The sequence below is a fragment of the Euleptes europaea genome, chromosome 6 (genome assembly GCF_029931775.1).
Source record: "Euleptes europaea isolate rEulEur1 chromosome 6, rEulEur1.hap1, whole genome shotgun sequence".
Lineage (NCBI taxonomy): Eukaryota > Metazoa > Chordata > Lepidosauria > Squamata > Sphaerodactylidae > Euleptes > Euleptes europaea.
The window spans coordinates 52002020-52016101 of NC_079317.1; the positions used below are offsets into that span (position 1 = coordinate 52002020).

Consider the following 14082-nt stretch of genomic DNA (forward strand, 5'->3'; position numbering starts at 1 on the left):
CCTTTGCAGCATCTCTTCAGTGTCTTCCTGCACATTTCATCATGGTTTAACTCCCTCTTTTGTGCTTTGCTTTGAGGAAAGGGGTTGGATGGGAGGGACAGACACGTGGGGCGGGGAGAAGCCAAAATGGGCATGGGGAGAGAAACCCGAAGTTAAGAGATATGCATGGAAATGGGGGGAATTTGCGTTCCTCTTGCCTCGAAGCAGCATTTAAATTCGTCCTAAAACAGGATTCTAGAACTGTGGGGGAAGAATGAGGCCAGAGCGAAGTCATGTCTGCAGGTTGGTAAAATCATAAATAATGCAAAGGAAGCCTCGAAGCAATTCAGCAGGGACTGCGAAGTAAATAACCCCGCATAAACGGCTTTCTGTGTTGAAAATTTTTGGAGAAACTAAAAACAGCATAAATGGACAAGAACAGATAACTGTGTAACAACGAGTGATACAAACCTACCTTATGGCTCCAAAGAGAGGCAGCAATGTGATTGAGATCAAGCCCTAAGGTTCCTGTCTCCACCAACTTCAACTTTTCAGATAACCACAGCTCTTCTTCTTTGCACTCATGGAAAAACTCAAAACACTTCAGAGCCTCTCCCAGATGCTTTTGTCTAATCAAAGGTATACATTATGCCTATCACTTCATTTAGTTTTAGAAATTCAGCAAAACCTCTTAAAAATAATTTCAGTTTCGTATAAAAATAAACAGCTCCCCCCCATTAGAGTCTAGTATCACCTTAGAGATCAACAAGACTTTTTGGGTATACGCTTTCGAGAATCAAAGCTCCCTTCATCAGATACAAGTTGGAATAGAGATTTCTGAGTCCTTATATCCCAGTCAGAAGGTGGGAGGGCTATTGCAAAGAAAAGGATGCAAAGATACAATGCACTCATGGACTAATTACTATGCACGTCCAAGTACAAACTGCAGCAACTGGGCAGCAATTCCCTCATTCATAGTGTCATTTGTTCAAGCCACCCCTCTTACAAGAATGCTATTGGATAACTGTGGTCATACCTATAGCTGAGTCAGGACGCACATTATTTATTTATTTATTTGTTTATTATTTTCAATTTCTATCCTGCCCTCCCCAGCCAAAGCCAGGCTTAGGGCAGGTTAAGTCTTCTATGTGACTGCATTAAATCTTCTGTGTGACTACTTACCTCTCAGAACACATCCATTTAATATGTGAGAACAAGCCTACTGCTATGCATTTGAACATGCATTAGCTCCTCTTCTGATCCCAAACATAACTATTTTTCATTTATTATTTTCTCTGTACTAACGCTAGGAGGGCTTCATAATGGCATGCTTAAAATTAACTTATATCTTTTTTTAAGCTTCATAATGGCTTCATAATGGCATGCTCAAAATCATCAATATATATCTTTTTTAAAAAAATCAGGTGATCTAAAACAAAAACAACTACATAACTTTGAACAACTAACCAGCTGAAGAATAAATATCACAGGTTTTTCACAGGCAAGCTGGCTTTCTACTGTCAATGAGAAAGTTCATGTTGTAGAACGGACAATATCTCTGATAGTTAATCTGTTATACTAGTATTATATAACTACACTCTCATTAAATATATTAAACAGTATTTGAGAAGAATACTGACATCTTGAAATTACATAAGGGCTTTCTAGTCTGCATTCTTTAAAACAAAAGATTTTGTTCTCCTCAGGAAGAGGTAAACGAGAAGAAATTTACCGTGTTTTACAGAGATCCAGAAGATTTTGATGCAGTTGGTGGAGCATCCAGAATTTGGCTTGAAGCACATCTGATTTGACTGATTTACTTTTCATGTTCTCTTTGGCTTTTTTAGTGATATGACCGATCCTCTCTCCAAGGGAAATAACCTGGGAGGCAACCAATTGATGCTTCTCCAATAAATCTGCTGCCTCCAAGAGCTCTTTACCACAACCCTGAGAACTCATTAGGACCTGGAAATAGAATAAAACACCAAGAATGTGTACTCCTATTCAATCACTTCCTTGCAGTATATTTACCAAAAGGTACCTTAGTACAGCTTACATGTAACCACATGTTATATCCTTCCAAGACATGAAAATTTTACCATAAATCTAGAACTTATCATAAATCTGAGGAAGCAGGGCAGAGATAAAATTCTCCTCAGCATACAGAAGGATTTACAGGTTTTACAGATGTCCAGCAAACCACATGGCTAGTACATGAATGTAAATCATGTTGCCAAGACTATTTTATCTTCATTTTGCGGCACCAATCTCAACGACTGTCCTGTTATTAGGGTTGCCAGGTCCCTCTTCACCACCAGCAGGAGGTTTTGGGGGCGGAGACTGAGGAGGGTGGGGTTTTGGGAGGGGAAGGACTTCAATGCCATAGGGCAGTGGTCGGCAAACTCATTAGTCAACAGAGCCAAATATCAACAGTACAATGATTGAGATTTCTTTTGAGAGCCAAATTTCTTAAACTTAAACTATATAGGTAGGTACACTGTTTATTAACTTAATAAACTTTAATTAAAGTTTTAAGTCTTAATTCACCTATAGGTACACTGAATAAAACTTGATATCATAATTAATAGTGATCTTATTTATTGATAAAAATTAAATTGTAAGTAAGGTATCCATAAAATTAAATCATGACAATGACTGACAAACACTGTACATTTCCCCCATCTGCATTCTCAAAATTCTGCAGGGGGGCTTATTGTTGAATTTTGAGAATCTGGATGGGGAAAATGTGCATCTGAGTGGCAAATCCAAGGCAAAACTTCCCATTCATAAATGGCCAATAACCCCCCATGCAGAGTTTTGAGAATCTGGATGGGGAAAATGTGCATCTGAGTGGCAAATCCAAAGCAAAACTTCCCATTCATAAATGGCCAATAACCCCCCATGCAGAGTTTTGAGAATCTGGATGGGGAAAATGTGCATCTGAGTGGCAAATCCAAGGCAAAACCTCCCATTCATAAATGGCCAATAACCCCCCATGCAGAGTTTTGAGAATCTGGATGGGGAAAATGTGCATGAATCAAACATGGCTTCCCCCCCCCCCGGTCCCCGACCTCCTCCTCCTCCTCGCCACCGCCTGGGCTCCTTCCTTCCTTCCCTCCCCGGCCGGCCTGCCGGCCTGCCGGCCTGCCGTCCACCTGTCCGCCCGTGCGCCCCTCTTCAGCGCCTCGGCCTCAGCCTCCTCCGCCAGCCGAAACCAGTGCAAAAAATCCCACCCACTGATTGGCTGCCGCCGCCCGCCTTGGCGCCGCCGGCCCTCGAGCGCCGCATGCAAAACCCGGCCGAGCTGTGAGGGGAGGGAAAGAGAGGGGAGGAGGAGGAGGGCGCTTTACCTCACACACCGCCCCTCTTGTGGGGGGGAAATAAACCTGAAATGGGGCAGTGAGGAGAGGTTTCGTGGTCAACTTTTGGTGGGGGGGCGCGTGAACCTCTTCCTCCTCAGAAACGTTTGGGTTTCCAGAGCTGCACTCAAGGGGCCAAAAAGCCGCATGCGGCTTGCAAGCTGCGGTTTGCCGACCACTGCCATAGAGTCCAATTGCCAAAGCAGTAATTTTCTCCAGGTGAACTGATCCCTTTTGGCTGGAGATCAGTTGTAAAAGCAGGAGATCTCCAGCTGGTACCTGGAGGTTGGTAACCCTACCTGTTATCTTGGAGAAAGCTTGACTGCTCTTGCCCAAATAGTTGTTTACCATAAAAGTTAGATGACCTTTTGCTGGAGGATGTGTGTGTGCAAAATAAAATAAGTTTAATTAGCCACAAGAAAGGTAACAACTGACCACATCTGCATGACTGAATATCAGTTATGAAGCACAATGCCTAACCACCTCAGCCATGGAAAGGTGAAGACTTAGCATAAAAAGGACAAGACAGATAGATTACTTAGTCAGGCAAGTTCACAGTTATTATTCCAGAACATTTCAAATCAACCAACGCACCTGATTGCTTGGTCTCAACATAGCCGAAAAGAAGATCTTCCAGAGATTCTGAACAAAATAATGCCATTGTGATGAATCTCTGATGGTCTGGTTCAGATCTTCTTATTTGGAAAACCTTTTGCTTTGAAGAAATCCTCCTGAATATACCCCCTCAATCCCTCCCCTCTTCCTCCTGCTCAGCCAATCCTGAGGCTTATTTCAGACACCTGCACCTCCCTCCAGTCTCATAAACATGTCTAACTAATCCATGTATAGACCATACATAGTAATAATCATGATAACTACATCTTGGCAAATGGTCATTCATATGCACCCAATGGCAGCTAGGAAATTTACAACTTAGATTCAAAGCTCACTAACATGAATAGAAGAATGCAACTACTATTAACAAACTTGAGATTTTTTATTGCTTTAAGTGCTTCATTTATAAATGGAGAGTTGCCTGAACTAAAGACTGCCTTGAACTCATACCCTATAACAAGACTTCTTTCACCTAAACCTTGCATTTGTTTATTTATTTAGGATCTTTCTAGCCAACTGTTCAGAGTTCTGCTCAAGGTGGCTTACAATTAAAACAAAGTAACAGTATTAAAAAACAAGCCATTAAAAACAAAGCATTGGACATAAACAGCATAAGAACTATCCATAAAACAGAAACAGACCATTTAAAAAGCTGGTGTGATAAAACCTCTAATTGGAAGTAAGATGTGTTTTGGCCTGGCGTTTAAAGAAGGAAAGTAGGTGCCAGGCAATGAGCCTCAAGGGGGAAGATGTTCCAGAGCTGAGGTGCCACCACAGAAAATGCCCTGTCTCTAATCACCACCTGCATCACCTTTAAAAACTGAGGCATAGAGAGCAAGGCTTGACATGCAGATCTTAACTAGTGGGCTGGATAGTATTGTCCTTTGGGTACCCTGGCCCAAGTGTCTTAAAGGTAATAACCAGCACTTTGAATTGTGCCTGGAAACTGATGGGTAACCAGGACATATCTTTCAGCACAAGGGTGAAACGGTCCCTGTAACCAACCCCTGACAGTAGCCTGGCTGGCACATTTGGTACCAATTGAAGTTTCTGGACACATGGCACTGAATGGATTAAAGGAAGGCATTGACGTGGTTGAAAATGCTCATTTCAGGAACTGCAAACAAAACTCATAGCCATACATCAGCAGACCTTGGCTCATATTAATTTTAGGGGGGGGGGGAAGAAATATAGTCAGGCCTATATGCACTGTATCCTTTAAAAAAATCAGAATGCTTTTTGTATAATGTCCTTCAGTCTATATTTTCATGGCCTGCATAGTAGGACACAAGCCTTTTAACTGGGGCCTGTGGCATAATTCCAATTCAAGCAGAATAAAATGTGAAATGAACTGATTCTATGGGCTCTAAAGCTCTATAGCTCTCATTGGTTTACGCTTGTATTCTCAAGCCCAGAACTCTACCAATTGGTATATTTTTCATTGTATTGCCATTGACTATAAATACCCATTTTTCAGAGCTGAAGACACAACATTATAACTTTTCATGACACTATATCAATTATAATCCTTAGCTGTTACTGAAACAATGTCAGCATGCATTATGCAAGGTACCTGCAGCTCCTTGAGTTCTTCCATAATAGCATCGATGTCTCTCAGAAGGACCAAAACTTCCTGTGTAACTTTCAGAGATTGTCTTTGTCTTTGGAACTGGCTCAACAGATCTTGCCACTGTTGTGCAATGTCCCTTTGCCTATGAGGGAGGGAAAAGACAAATGTGAATAAGCATAAGACTCTTTGGAGAGCAACATGTTAGAAAAGGATGCCAGCAAAAATGGTAGTCCTTCACTGACTTTTTACCATCTCCCTCCATAAAGGCTATTCTGCTGTCATGCATGAGGGTGTATATTTTCACATCCCTTCTCTACATCCTTGGCTGCAACTAACAAACATGGAAAAGCTCACATCACAACCATGTCAGGACAAGGTATAGGCTGTACTATACATTGCAGAAGGGGGTAAAGAGGTATTTAGCACCAGGTGTCTATGTTCAATAGCAGTCTTATATTATTGGTAAAATGTGTCCACTGCTTATTAAACATTTTGAATACACTGATATTACAGAACCCATTTGAACATGATATAGGGTTGAAAACAGGCCTGGATAAAAATGCCCTGTCCCTTTAATAGAGGTTTATCATGTGGAAATGGGAAGTTGCAGGGAAGTAGAGGCTGCCAGTCTCCAGGTGTGCGTGGGGAGGGGGGGCTGGAGTTCTCCCAGAATTGCAACTGATTACCAGACTATAGAGATCAGTTCCCCTGGAGTAAATAGTAGCTTTAGAGGACAGACTCTGTGACTGTCACTTAGTGTATGACACAGAGCTGTACCTGTTGGCAGCAGTGGATAGGACTTGTAATAATGGGTATAAATTATGGGCAGAAAGGTAATAGCTGGACAATAGGATTTTTATTTTTTTTACAGTTAGAGTAGTTCAGCAGTGGAATCGGCTGCCTAGGAAGACTGCCCTCTCTCTGGCAGTCTTCAAGCAGTTTATGCTTAGCAAAAAAAAGCACCCAATACTAAATAGACTAGCTATGTAAAAAAATATAGTATTCAGCTCACACAAATTATGCAAAAGTGTGGTGTTATTATTTACAAATGCAAGAAGCCAACAATAATAGAGATACATGCAACAAAATATATACAAAGATAAAGTGTAGCTAAAAAGCTAACAATACAGATGGTCAGTTTCAACCTGGAAAGTCCTTTAAAGGTAAGTACAATGACTTTTCTATTTCTTTCTTCCAGAAAGATGACGAGACTGAAGCATAAACACAGCTGGTGTCCAGCTGTGTTTATGCTTCAGTCTCGTCATCTTTCTGGAAGAAAGAAATAGAAAAGTCATTGTACTTACCTTTAAAGGACTTTCCAGGTTGAAACTGACCATCTGTATTGTTAGCTTTTTAGCTACACTTTCTGGAAGAAATAGAAAAGTCATTGTACTTACCTTTAAAGGACTTTCCGGATTGAAACTGACCATCTGTATTGTTAGCTTTTTAGCTACACTTTATCTTTGTATATATTTTGTTGCATGTATCTCTATTATTGTTGGCTTCTTGCACTTGTAAATAATAACACCACACTTTTGCATAATTTGTGTGAGCTGAATACTATACTTTTTTTTACATAGCTAGTCTTCAAGCAGTGGCTGGATAAACACTTGTCAGGGATTCTCTAGGCTGATCCTGTACTGAGCAGGGGGTTGGACTAGATGGCCAGTATGGCCCCTTCCAATTCTATGATTCCATCACATTCCCGCTGAGCTCCATTCCATCCCAAAACTCCCTCCTCAGCCTCCACCCCCCAGTTTCCAGAAATTTCCTAACTTGGAGTTGGCAACTTTACATGGAGGTAAATAACATCATCTAGAAAACAGCATCCCATTAAGCCTTTGTTAAAGGAACAGTTTTCTCTAGCCCTGTTGGCAACCCTAAACATGAATAAAATATTGGGATAATGAAAACTCTATAAATGAATAATGTATGATTAACACTGATAAAATGCAAAGGACTCCTCTCCAGGGACTCTCATAGGATATTTTAAATCTGAGAAATATGAGAACATCTCCAGTGTTTCTGGTAAGATTTTTTAAAAAAAATTACTGTATACCCTATTCCAAACTCTTATATGTGCAGCTTTTTGGCTGAATAGTGACATCTAGCAGCCATTTTAAATCTCTGTCACTGCATTCTGAGATACAGACGAAATTAACATGTTATTTAAGTGCCTTTCAGTCAATGTTTTGCTATTGGTGTACATTAGGGTTGACAAGTCCCCCCCTTGATCAGTGGGAGGTTTTAGGGGGTGGGGGTGGGGCTGCTGCGTGCGAGCGCAGCCGCATGTACACAACAATGTACATCATCATTGCTGCATCGCTGAGGCTGCTTTAGCACTCAAACCCCCAAATTCTGGGGGTAAACTCGGAAGTGATGTCATCACACGCGCACGGCTGAGCATGCACATGATCACCATTCCAAAGCAGCTGGCTGGATTGGTGGGCAATTGCCCGTCTAAACCAACCACGTGTCAACCCTAGTGTATATGTATGACAAACAGGATTGTGGTTCTAAATGTGCTGCTTCTGGATATTTCTGAATGAATAGATCACAGCCATAGTGGAAATTACAGGCATGTCAACCTTCCTGCACTTTGCAGAGCATGTGTAATTTTGGTTCTAGTATTTCTATAAATGGAAGTTGCATTATTTACTACACAAATATAGTGTTGTCTACCATGCATTCTTCTAATTCTGTCTTCAAGCCATTCCTGCATTTATCCCTTACACACAACCTTGTCAACTCACGTCTTTGTAATTTGATCCTGATCATAATAATTCTCCTGCTTGATTTCTGCTGCCATCTCAGCAAGTGCTCTGAAGCGCATGTCTCTGGAAAGCATGTCTGTCTCAATGGCCTCCAGTTTCCTTGCAGCTGCTTCAAGTTGCTCCACATTATCAGGTATCCCAGCATCCTCCTTGCTCATGATCTCCCTCATACCTTCCAAGTAGGCTACACGAAGAGCTGCTTTCTTCAGGTATCTTTGAACTAATTGTTCAACTCTTTCTAGTCTCAACAGCTCCTGTTGTAGTGCTTTCCCACGATTGTGCTCAGCCTTCTCCAAAATGACCCATTCCTTTTCTAAATCTTGCAATGTCCTCCCTTCAGGGGGCAAATAAGGATGCTGGTGGTTGGCTTGCTGTTTGGTTCTGATGTGGAAGAAATGGGCTTCAATTATCCCCTTCTCCCTGTACTTGGGAGGTTTCTCCACAGTGCGGAAGGTCTTAAAGTTGCCCATGAGAAGGCGCATCTCTTGCACAGAGTTAGGGAAGAGACGATCATCCAGTTCCACCACTTTGAGCTTAATCCATTGCAACAGCTCAAAGACCATTTGCTCATATTGTGACTTTAAGTCATCTGTCTCCTTTAGAAAGAAAAGAATCTGCAGAAAAGACCATCCCACCCCAACAAACAAATTTTTAAATCCTTTTTACATAAAAACCAGGCAGGGTAGAATCAGGCTATGAAGCAAAAAATTTATTTCTCAATAAATTGGTCTCAGATTTCATATGGCTAGAGTGCTACTGCCGTGACTTAAAATGATATTGTCTGAGACAGATTGACTGCAGTAAGCATACTATGGGTAAATTGCACAAATACAAACAACCATTTTATGACCCATAAATCTGTCCTGGATGTATAGCACAATTCTTTCTTATTTAGTAGGATGATATAGATAACAGCCTATTTAAAAGGATGATATAGACAACTGCTTTATCAGTCTATATGCTTTTTTAAAACAAGCAGAGGTTTTAAGACTCTCAAAAAAGAACTTAGCCTGCCTGCACTACAGAAGACTGCTGACATTTGGGCATGTGAACTGCAAAGTACTCACATCACATTTTGTCAAAAAGCACCCAAATTTTGACCGTAGCCATTCAACTGCTGGAAATTTTTGTAAAATAAAGATAAGCAAATATTCTCAGCTTTAAAAGTAGGTGGTTTTTCACTGATCTGAACTATCTGCAGCTTGTATGGGGATCTGCACAGTCCCTGTGTCAACTGCTGACACACAGCACAACATTCCCCAGGGAAGCATTCTTGGAGTTAAGGGGGGCACCCCCTAATGAACCCTGTTTTCCATTTAATGGCTATTTTTACATTCGAACGATCAAAATTGAAATGACCCCTGGACAACATGATCTAAGAAACCTACTGCCTAGAATAACAGACAATGTGGTGTCTCTTCAGTTGTCTTCAGCATTCTCAGCCCCCAACTGTGACTGATATGCTAAGAAGGAAGGTGCTAAAACTGAAGAAAGACTCATCAGCTGTGTGTGCTAATCTTTCTTGTATCTGTTTTAGAAGGTACACAAAACAAAGAAATCATGCCCCAATGCTGGAGAAGGAGTCAAACAGTTGCACCAACCTTTAGGGCAGGAAAAGCAGCCTTAGGCATCAGGGCTCCTTTCTGAATGTTGTGCCATCGTACCCAGTTCTCGCTGAAGGATCCTAGTAAATGCATGGTGACTGGTGTGGGTGGGGGAAGGGAGATTTACCTCTCAGAATGGATTCTGTTTGCATTCCTGGTCACTCACGCAGTGTTCAGGCTCTCCTGACACAAAGGTGGCTTCCCTGACACAATCCTATTAGGGAACTCAGAGCTGCCTATTTAGGATGACTGAAGTCATGAAGAGATTAGCTCATCTCCCTGGGTTTGTTTGTGTCTTTCAAGAAGGGAGGGAAAAGAGAGAAGGGTGGTGGTGGAAGAAGACAGAAACAGAAAAGTGGGTAATAGCAGAGGGAAGGAATACAGTTGTGCTGGGTGTTGAATCAGTCAAAAGGCAGAAAACCAGAAGCGTCAATGCAGAGAATGATCAGACAGAACATTTTAGATGTCATATCCCTTACCAGATATATTTAGCATTCTAACAATTACACTAAATTATATGTCTGTATGAATATATTACCAATATTTATCAGCTGGATCTTATCTATCAGTGCTCAAGCACTGCACTAATGCTAGGAGAAGAGTCCTCCCCTAACAAACTTTCCTTACAAAGATATCACAGTTTACATAACATCCTGCAGATCTATTGGGCCCACTGGAGGCACAGATAACCCTATTCCTAGCATTACTGAAACGAAAAGGTACTTTGCACAGCAAGAATACTAAATGTTACTATACCTGTAAAGTTCCTATGCTAGCTATGTTTTCTTTACAGCTGGATGGAGAAGGCACAGGCCTTTCAACTAAGCCTGCAGAACTTCTTGTCCTTTTTTCTTTAAATAGGTTTACAAAACTCCAGGTGGGACCTGGAGTTTTTCAGGCATTACACCTGATTTCCATACTACAGAGATCAGTTCCCTGGAGGAAATGGCAGCTTCAGAGGGTGGGCTGTACGGATTCAGATCCCCTCTGAGCTCCCTCCTCAGGCACTACCCCCAAATCTCCAGCAATTTCCCAAGCCACAGTTGGTAACCCTGGGCTTTTCCGCATTCTCATTTTCCTTGCTTCTAAATTCCTGTTTCTTTGGAGGTTTTCTCAGCTTCACATGTGTTTTGCTCCCTGTTGTGGTCAATTCGATATTACACAAAATGAAGTCTGGCATAAAAACCTGCAGTTTAAATCTGCAAGGAGATGTGCTGGACTTAAACCTCTGTTATATCGAATCGACCACTAGAGGGAACTGACCTCCCCCTCAAAGAAACAGAAACTTAGAAGCGAGGAAAATGAGAATGCGAAAAATCCCCCTATCTTTAAAATGTTTGGCAACTTGGCAAGGAGTCTCTTCCCATACTATCCAGTTAAGACCTGCCTTTCAAGCCCTCCCCTCTTTACCACCACCTTCAGAAGAGAGGCAAATGGTGACTAGAGACATGGCATTTGCTGAGGTGGCACCTAGCCTTTGGAATATCCTTAGGGTTGCCAGGTCCCTCTCCGCAACTGGCGGGAGATTTTGGGGCGGAGCCTGAAGAGGGCGGGGTTTGGGGAGGGGAGGGGCTTCAATGCCATAGAGTTCAATTGCCAAAGCCTCCATTTTTCTCCAGGTGATCTGATCTCTATCGGCTGGAGATCAGTTGAATTAGCAGGAGATCTTCTGCTACTTCCTGGCAGTTGGCAACCCTAAACATCCTCCCCCTTGAAACTAGCCTGGGGGTCTACTTTACTTTCTTTTAGACCCCAGGCTAAAACACAGCTTTCACCCAGGCTTTTATGCAGGTTTTTTCTTATCAGCTATTAAACAGTCTGCTTCTTTTTTATACTGCTTGTGTTTCAATAATGTTGTCTTTAATTGTAAGTCCCCTTGAGCAGGACTCTGAAGAGGCAGCATAGTAATACCCTAACTAAATAAATGACCCCTGAAATTTAAACAATTTTCTGAAAAGGGTCCTAAAATAGTAAAAAATTGAGCCTACGTTCACCCTATAAAAATGAAGCTGTAAGTAAGATTGCCAACAGGCCTGGAGAAAAATGCCCTGTTGCTTTAAGAGAGGCTTAAGGTGTAGAAATGAACAGCTGAAGCTTTTCATGGCATGGAAGAAAATAACATCTCATTAAGCATCTATTGAAAGGATGAGACTTTTCTGTCAGGTCTGTTGGCAAAACCAGCTGTAAGAGCTGCTTCAACCTAACCTTCCTTTAAAAGCTCATATGGTGTAAACTGTTTACATTTGGCCTTTTTTTCAAAGGGGGAGAGCTCCTAAAGACATGAAACTTTCTCCACAAATAACAGTTATTATATATGGATATGCTTTTGCTATGAACATTTATGTTTTTATTGATGGCTTTTATTATTTTAGCCACAGGGGCTAAATTTTTATTTTATTTTAGCCACAGGGGAAGAGAGCGTACCAATAGCAAGAATAAACAGAAGCAGCAAAGCAGAGGAAACTGAAGCAGCAGCAATGCAGGTAGCAAAGCAGAAAGAGAAGAAGCAGAATTAGAAGCAGAAGCAGCAGCGTATGAAGAACTGATGCCACGTCTTATTTAATTAGATTAAATAAGCCACCTCAAGAACCATATGGCCAAGAGTGTGGTTAAGAGTAATTTAAATAAAATAAATATTTAACCTGTGAAGAGAACGTAGCTACAACTCACCATCTATATGGAACAGGGCACTTACTTTAGATAGCCTTTTCTGGACAGTTTGACCCAGCTTCAGCCTGGAAAAATAATGGTAGTAGAATGACAGATAGATCATGACAGACTTCTCGTCTGGAAAGGGCACAGCCACATCTTCAGCATCCAGTAGTTTTGTGATTCCCAGCTGCTTCTCAGCTACAGTGAAAGCATTGTTTAGGTTACTGATGGGCTGGTCATGCCTCAAGGAGCTGTACTGGATGAGGTCAGGCCTGGAGAGATGAAGGGAAAGGTTATATTTAGAGAATGCAAGACAATAACTACTAATTTTTGCACATACCAGGGAACTGAGTGAATTGTATATTCAGGAGTGATAACAAAGTAGGTTCCAAACAAGTTTAATTAAAGGTACCAAAATCTAATAGTCTGTGTAAAACTAGTCTGTTCTTCATTAGCAGATACTCAGAGCATTGTTGTATCACCTTGTTGTCTGACATTCTAATACTGTCTTTTTTCCTATGAAGATCAAGATAGCATACACGCTTCTTCTCAGTTGGGTGTAGTGATTAGACTGCTGGAGTAGCATCCGGGAAATCCAGGCTCAAATCCCCACTCTGCCAAGAAGCTTGCTAGGTGACCTTGAGCCAGTTGCACACTCAGGACCTAACTTACCTCTCAGGGTTGTTGTGAGGAAAAAATGGAGGAGAAGGATGTAAGCCACTTTGAGTTCCCACTGCGGAGACAGGCGTTATATAAATGAAGGCCCCATTAAGGCTAGGGCCTTTACTTAATGTTGGTGGTATAGCTTCGTATCTTCACCTTTTAATAAATCCACAACTGCATAGAGCTTTTTTCCTGGCTAGGTTTAATGTTATTCCATCAGCCTAGATGGCAGATTCCAAAAAGTGGCCTATGATGACAGACCCTGCCCATGTGAACTGAAAAACGTTGAATCAGTTTGGCATATCCTTTTTCACTGCCCATTTTATTCAGATATACGATTTAAATATATTGATTCCATCTTCACAAATCTGATGGGCCTGTCTGATCAAGCCAAAGAACATCATATACTGAAAGCTACTTCTCCTGATATAACTGAGGAGGTTGCCAGATTTCTTAATAACGCTATAAGGATTTGCCAAAAAGGGAACTGGGGATAAATTGCTGTTCCTAATTTTGCCTGTATTTGATGTTCAATATTTTAATCGCTATACTGTGTTGGTTGATATTATATGCCATTAAAAGTTTTGAATCTGAATTTGAATATAAATGAAGTAAATTGAATAAATTAATTGATAATCCTCACCATAAGCATTTGAGGAAAGCTAGGCTGAGAGAACATGACTGGCCTAAGGTCATCTCGTGAGTTTCATGGGTGAGTGTGGATGTGAAGTGAGACCACACCTCTCCTAGTCTGACACTCCAGCCATCATACCATGATGGATTTCAATTGTGTAATTCAGAGCTTCAATAATACATGCACTTGACATGTGATTAGGCTACCCAACAGAGAATTCTCAGAACCTTCT

The 14082-nt window shown here is 41.3% G+C and overlaps 1 protein-coding gene across 1 annotated transcript in view; it reads right to left on the reverse strand.

Annotated features, from left to right (window-relative positions):
* The window catches only part of SPTBN5 (spectrin beta, non-erythrocytic 5), a 151344-nt gene that overhangs the window by 125047 nt on the left and 12215 nt on the right, over nucleotides 1-14082 (reverse strand). The window contains exons 7-11 of the mRNA XM_056851886.1: nucleotides 12597-12825; nucleotides 8277-8911; nucleotides 5527-5665; nucleotides 1712-1944; nucleotides 455-608 (exon numbers count right to left, since the gene is read on the reverse strand). Coding sequence (XP_056707864.1) covers nucleotides 455-608; nucleotides 1712-1944; nucleotides 5527-5665; nucleotides 8277-8911; nucleotides 12597-12825 — 1390 coding nt within the window. The remainder of the gene's footprint in view (nucleotides 1-454; nucleotides 609-1711; nucleotides 1945-5526; nucleotides 5666-8276; nucleotides 8912-12596; nucleotides 12826-14082) is intronic.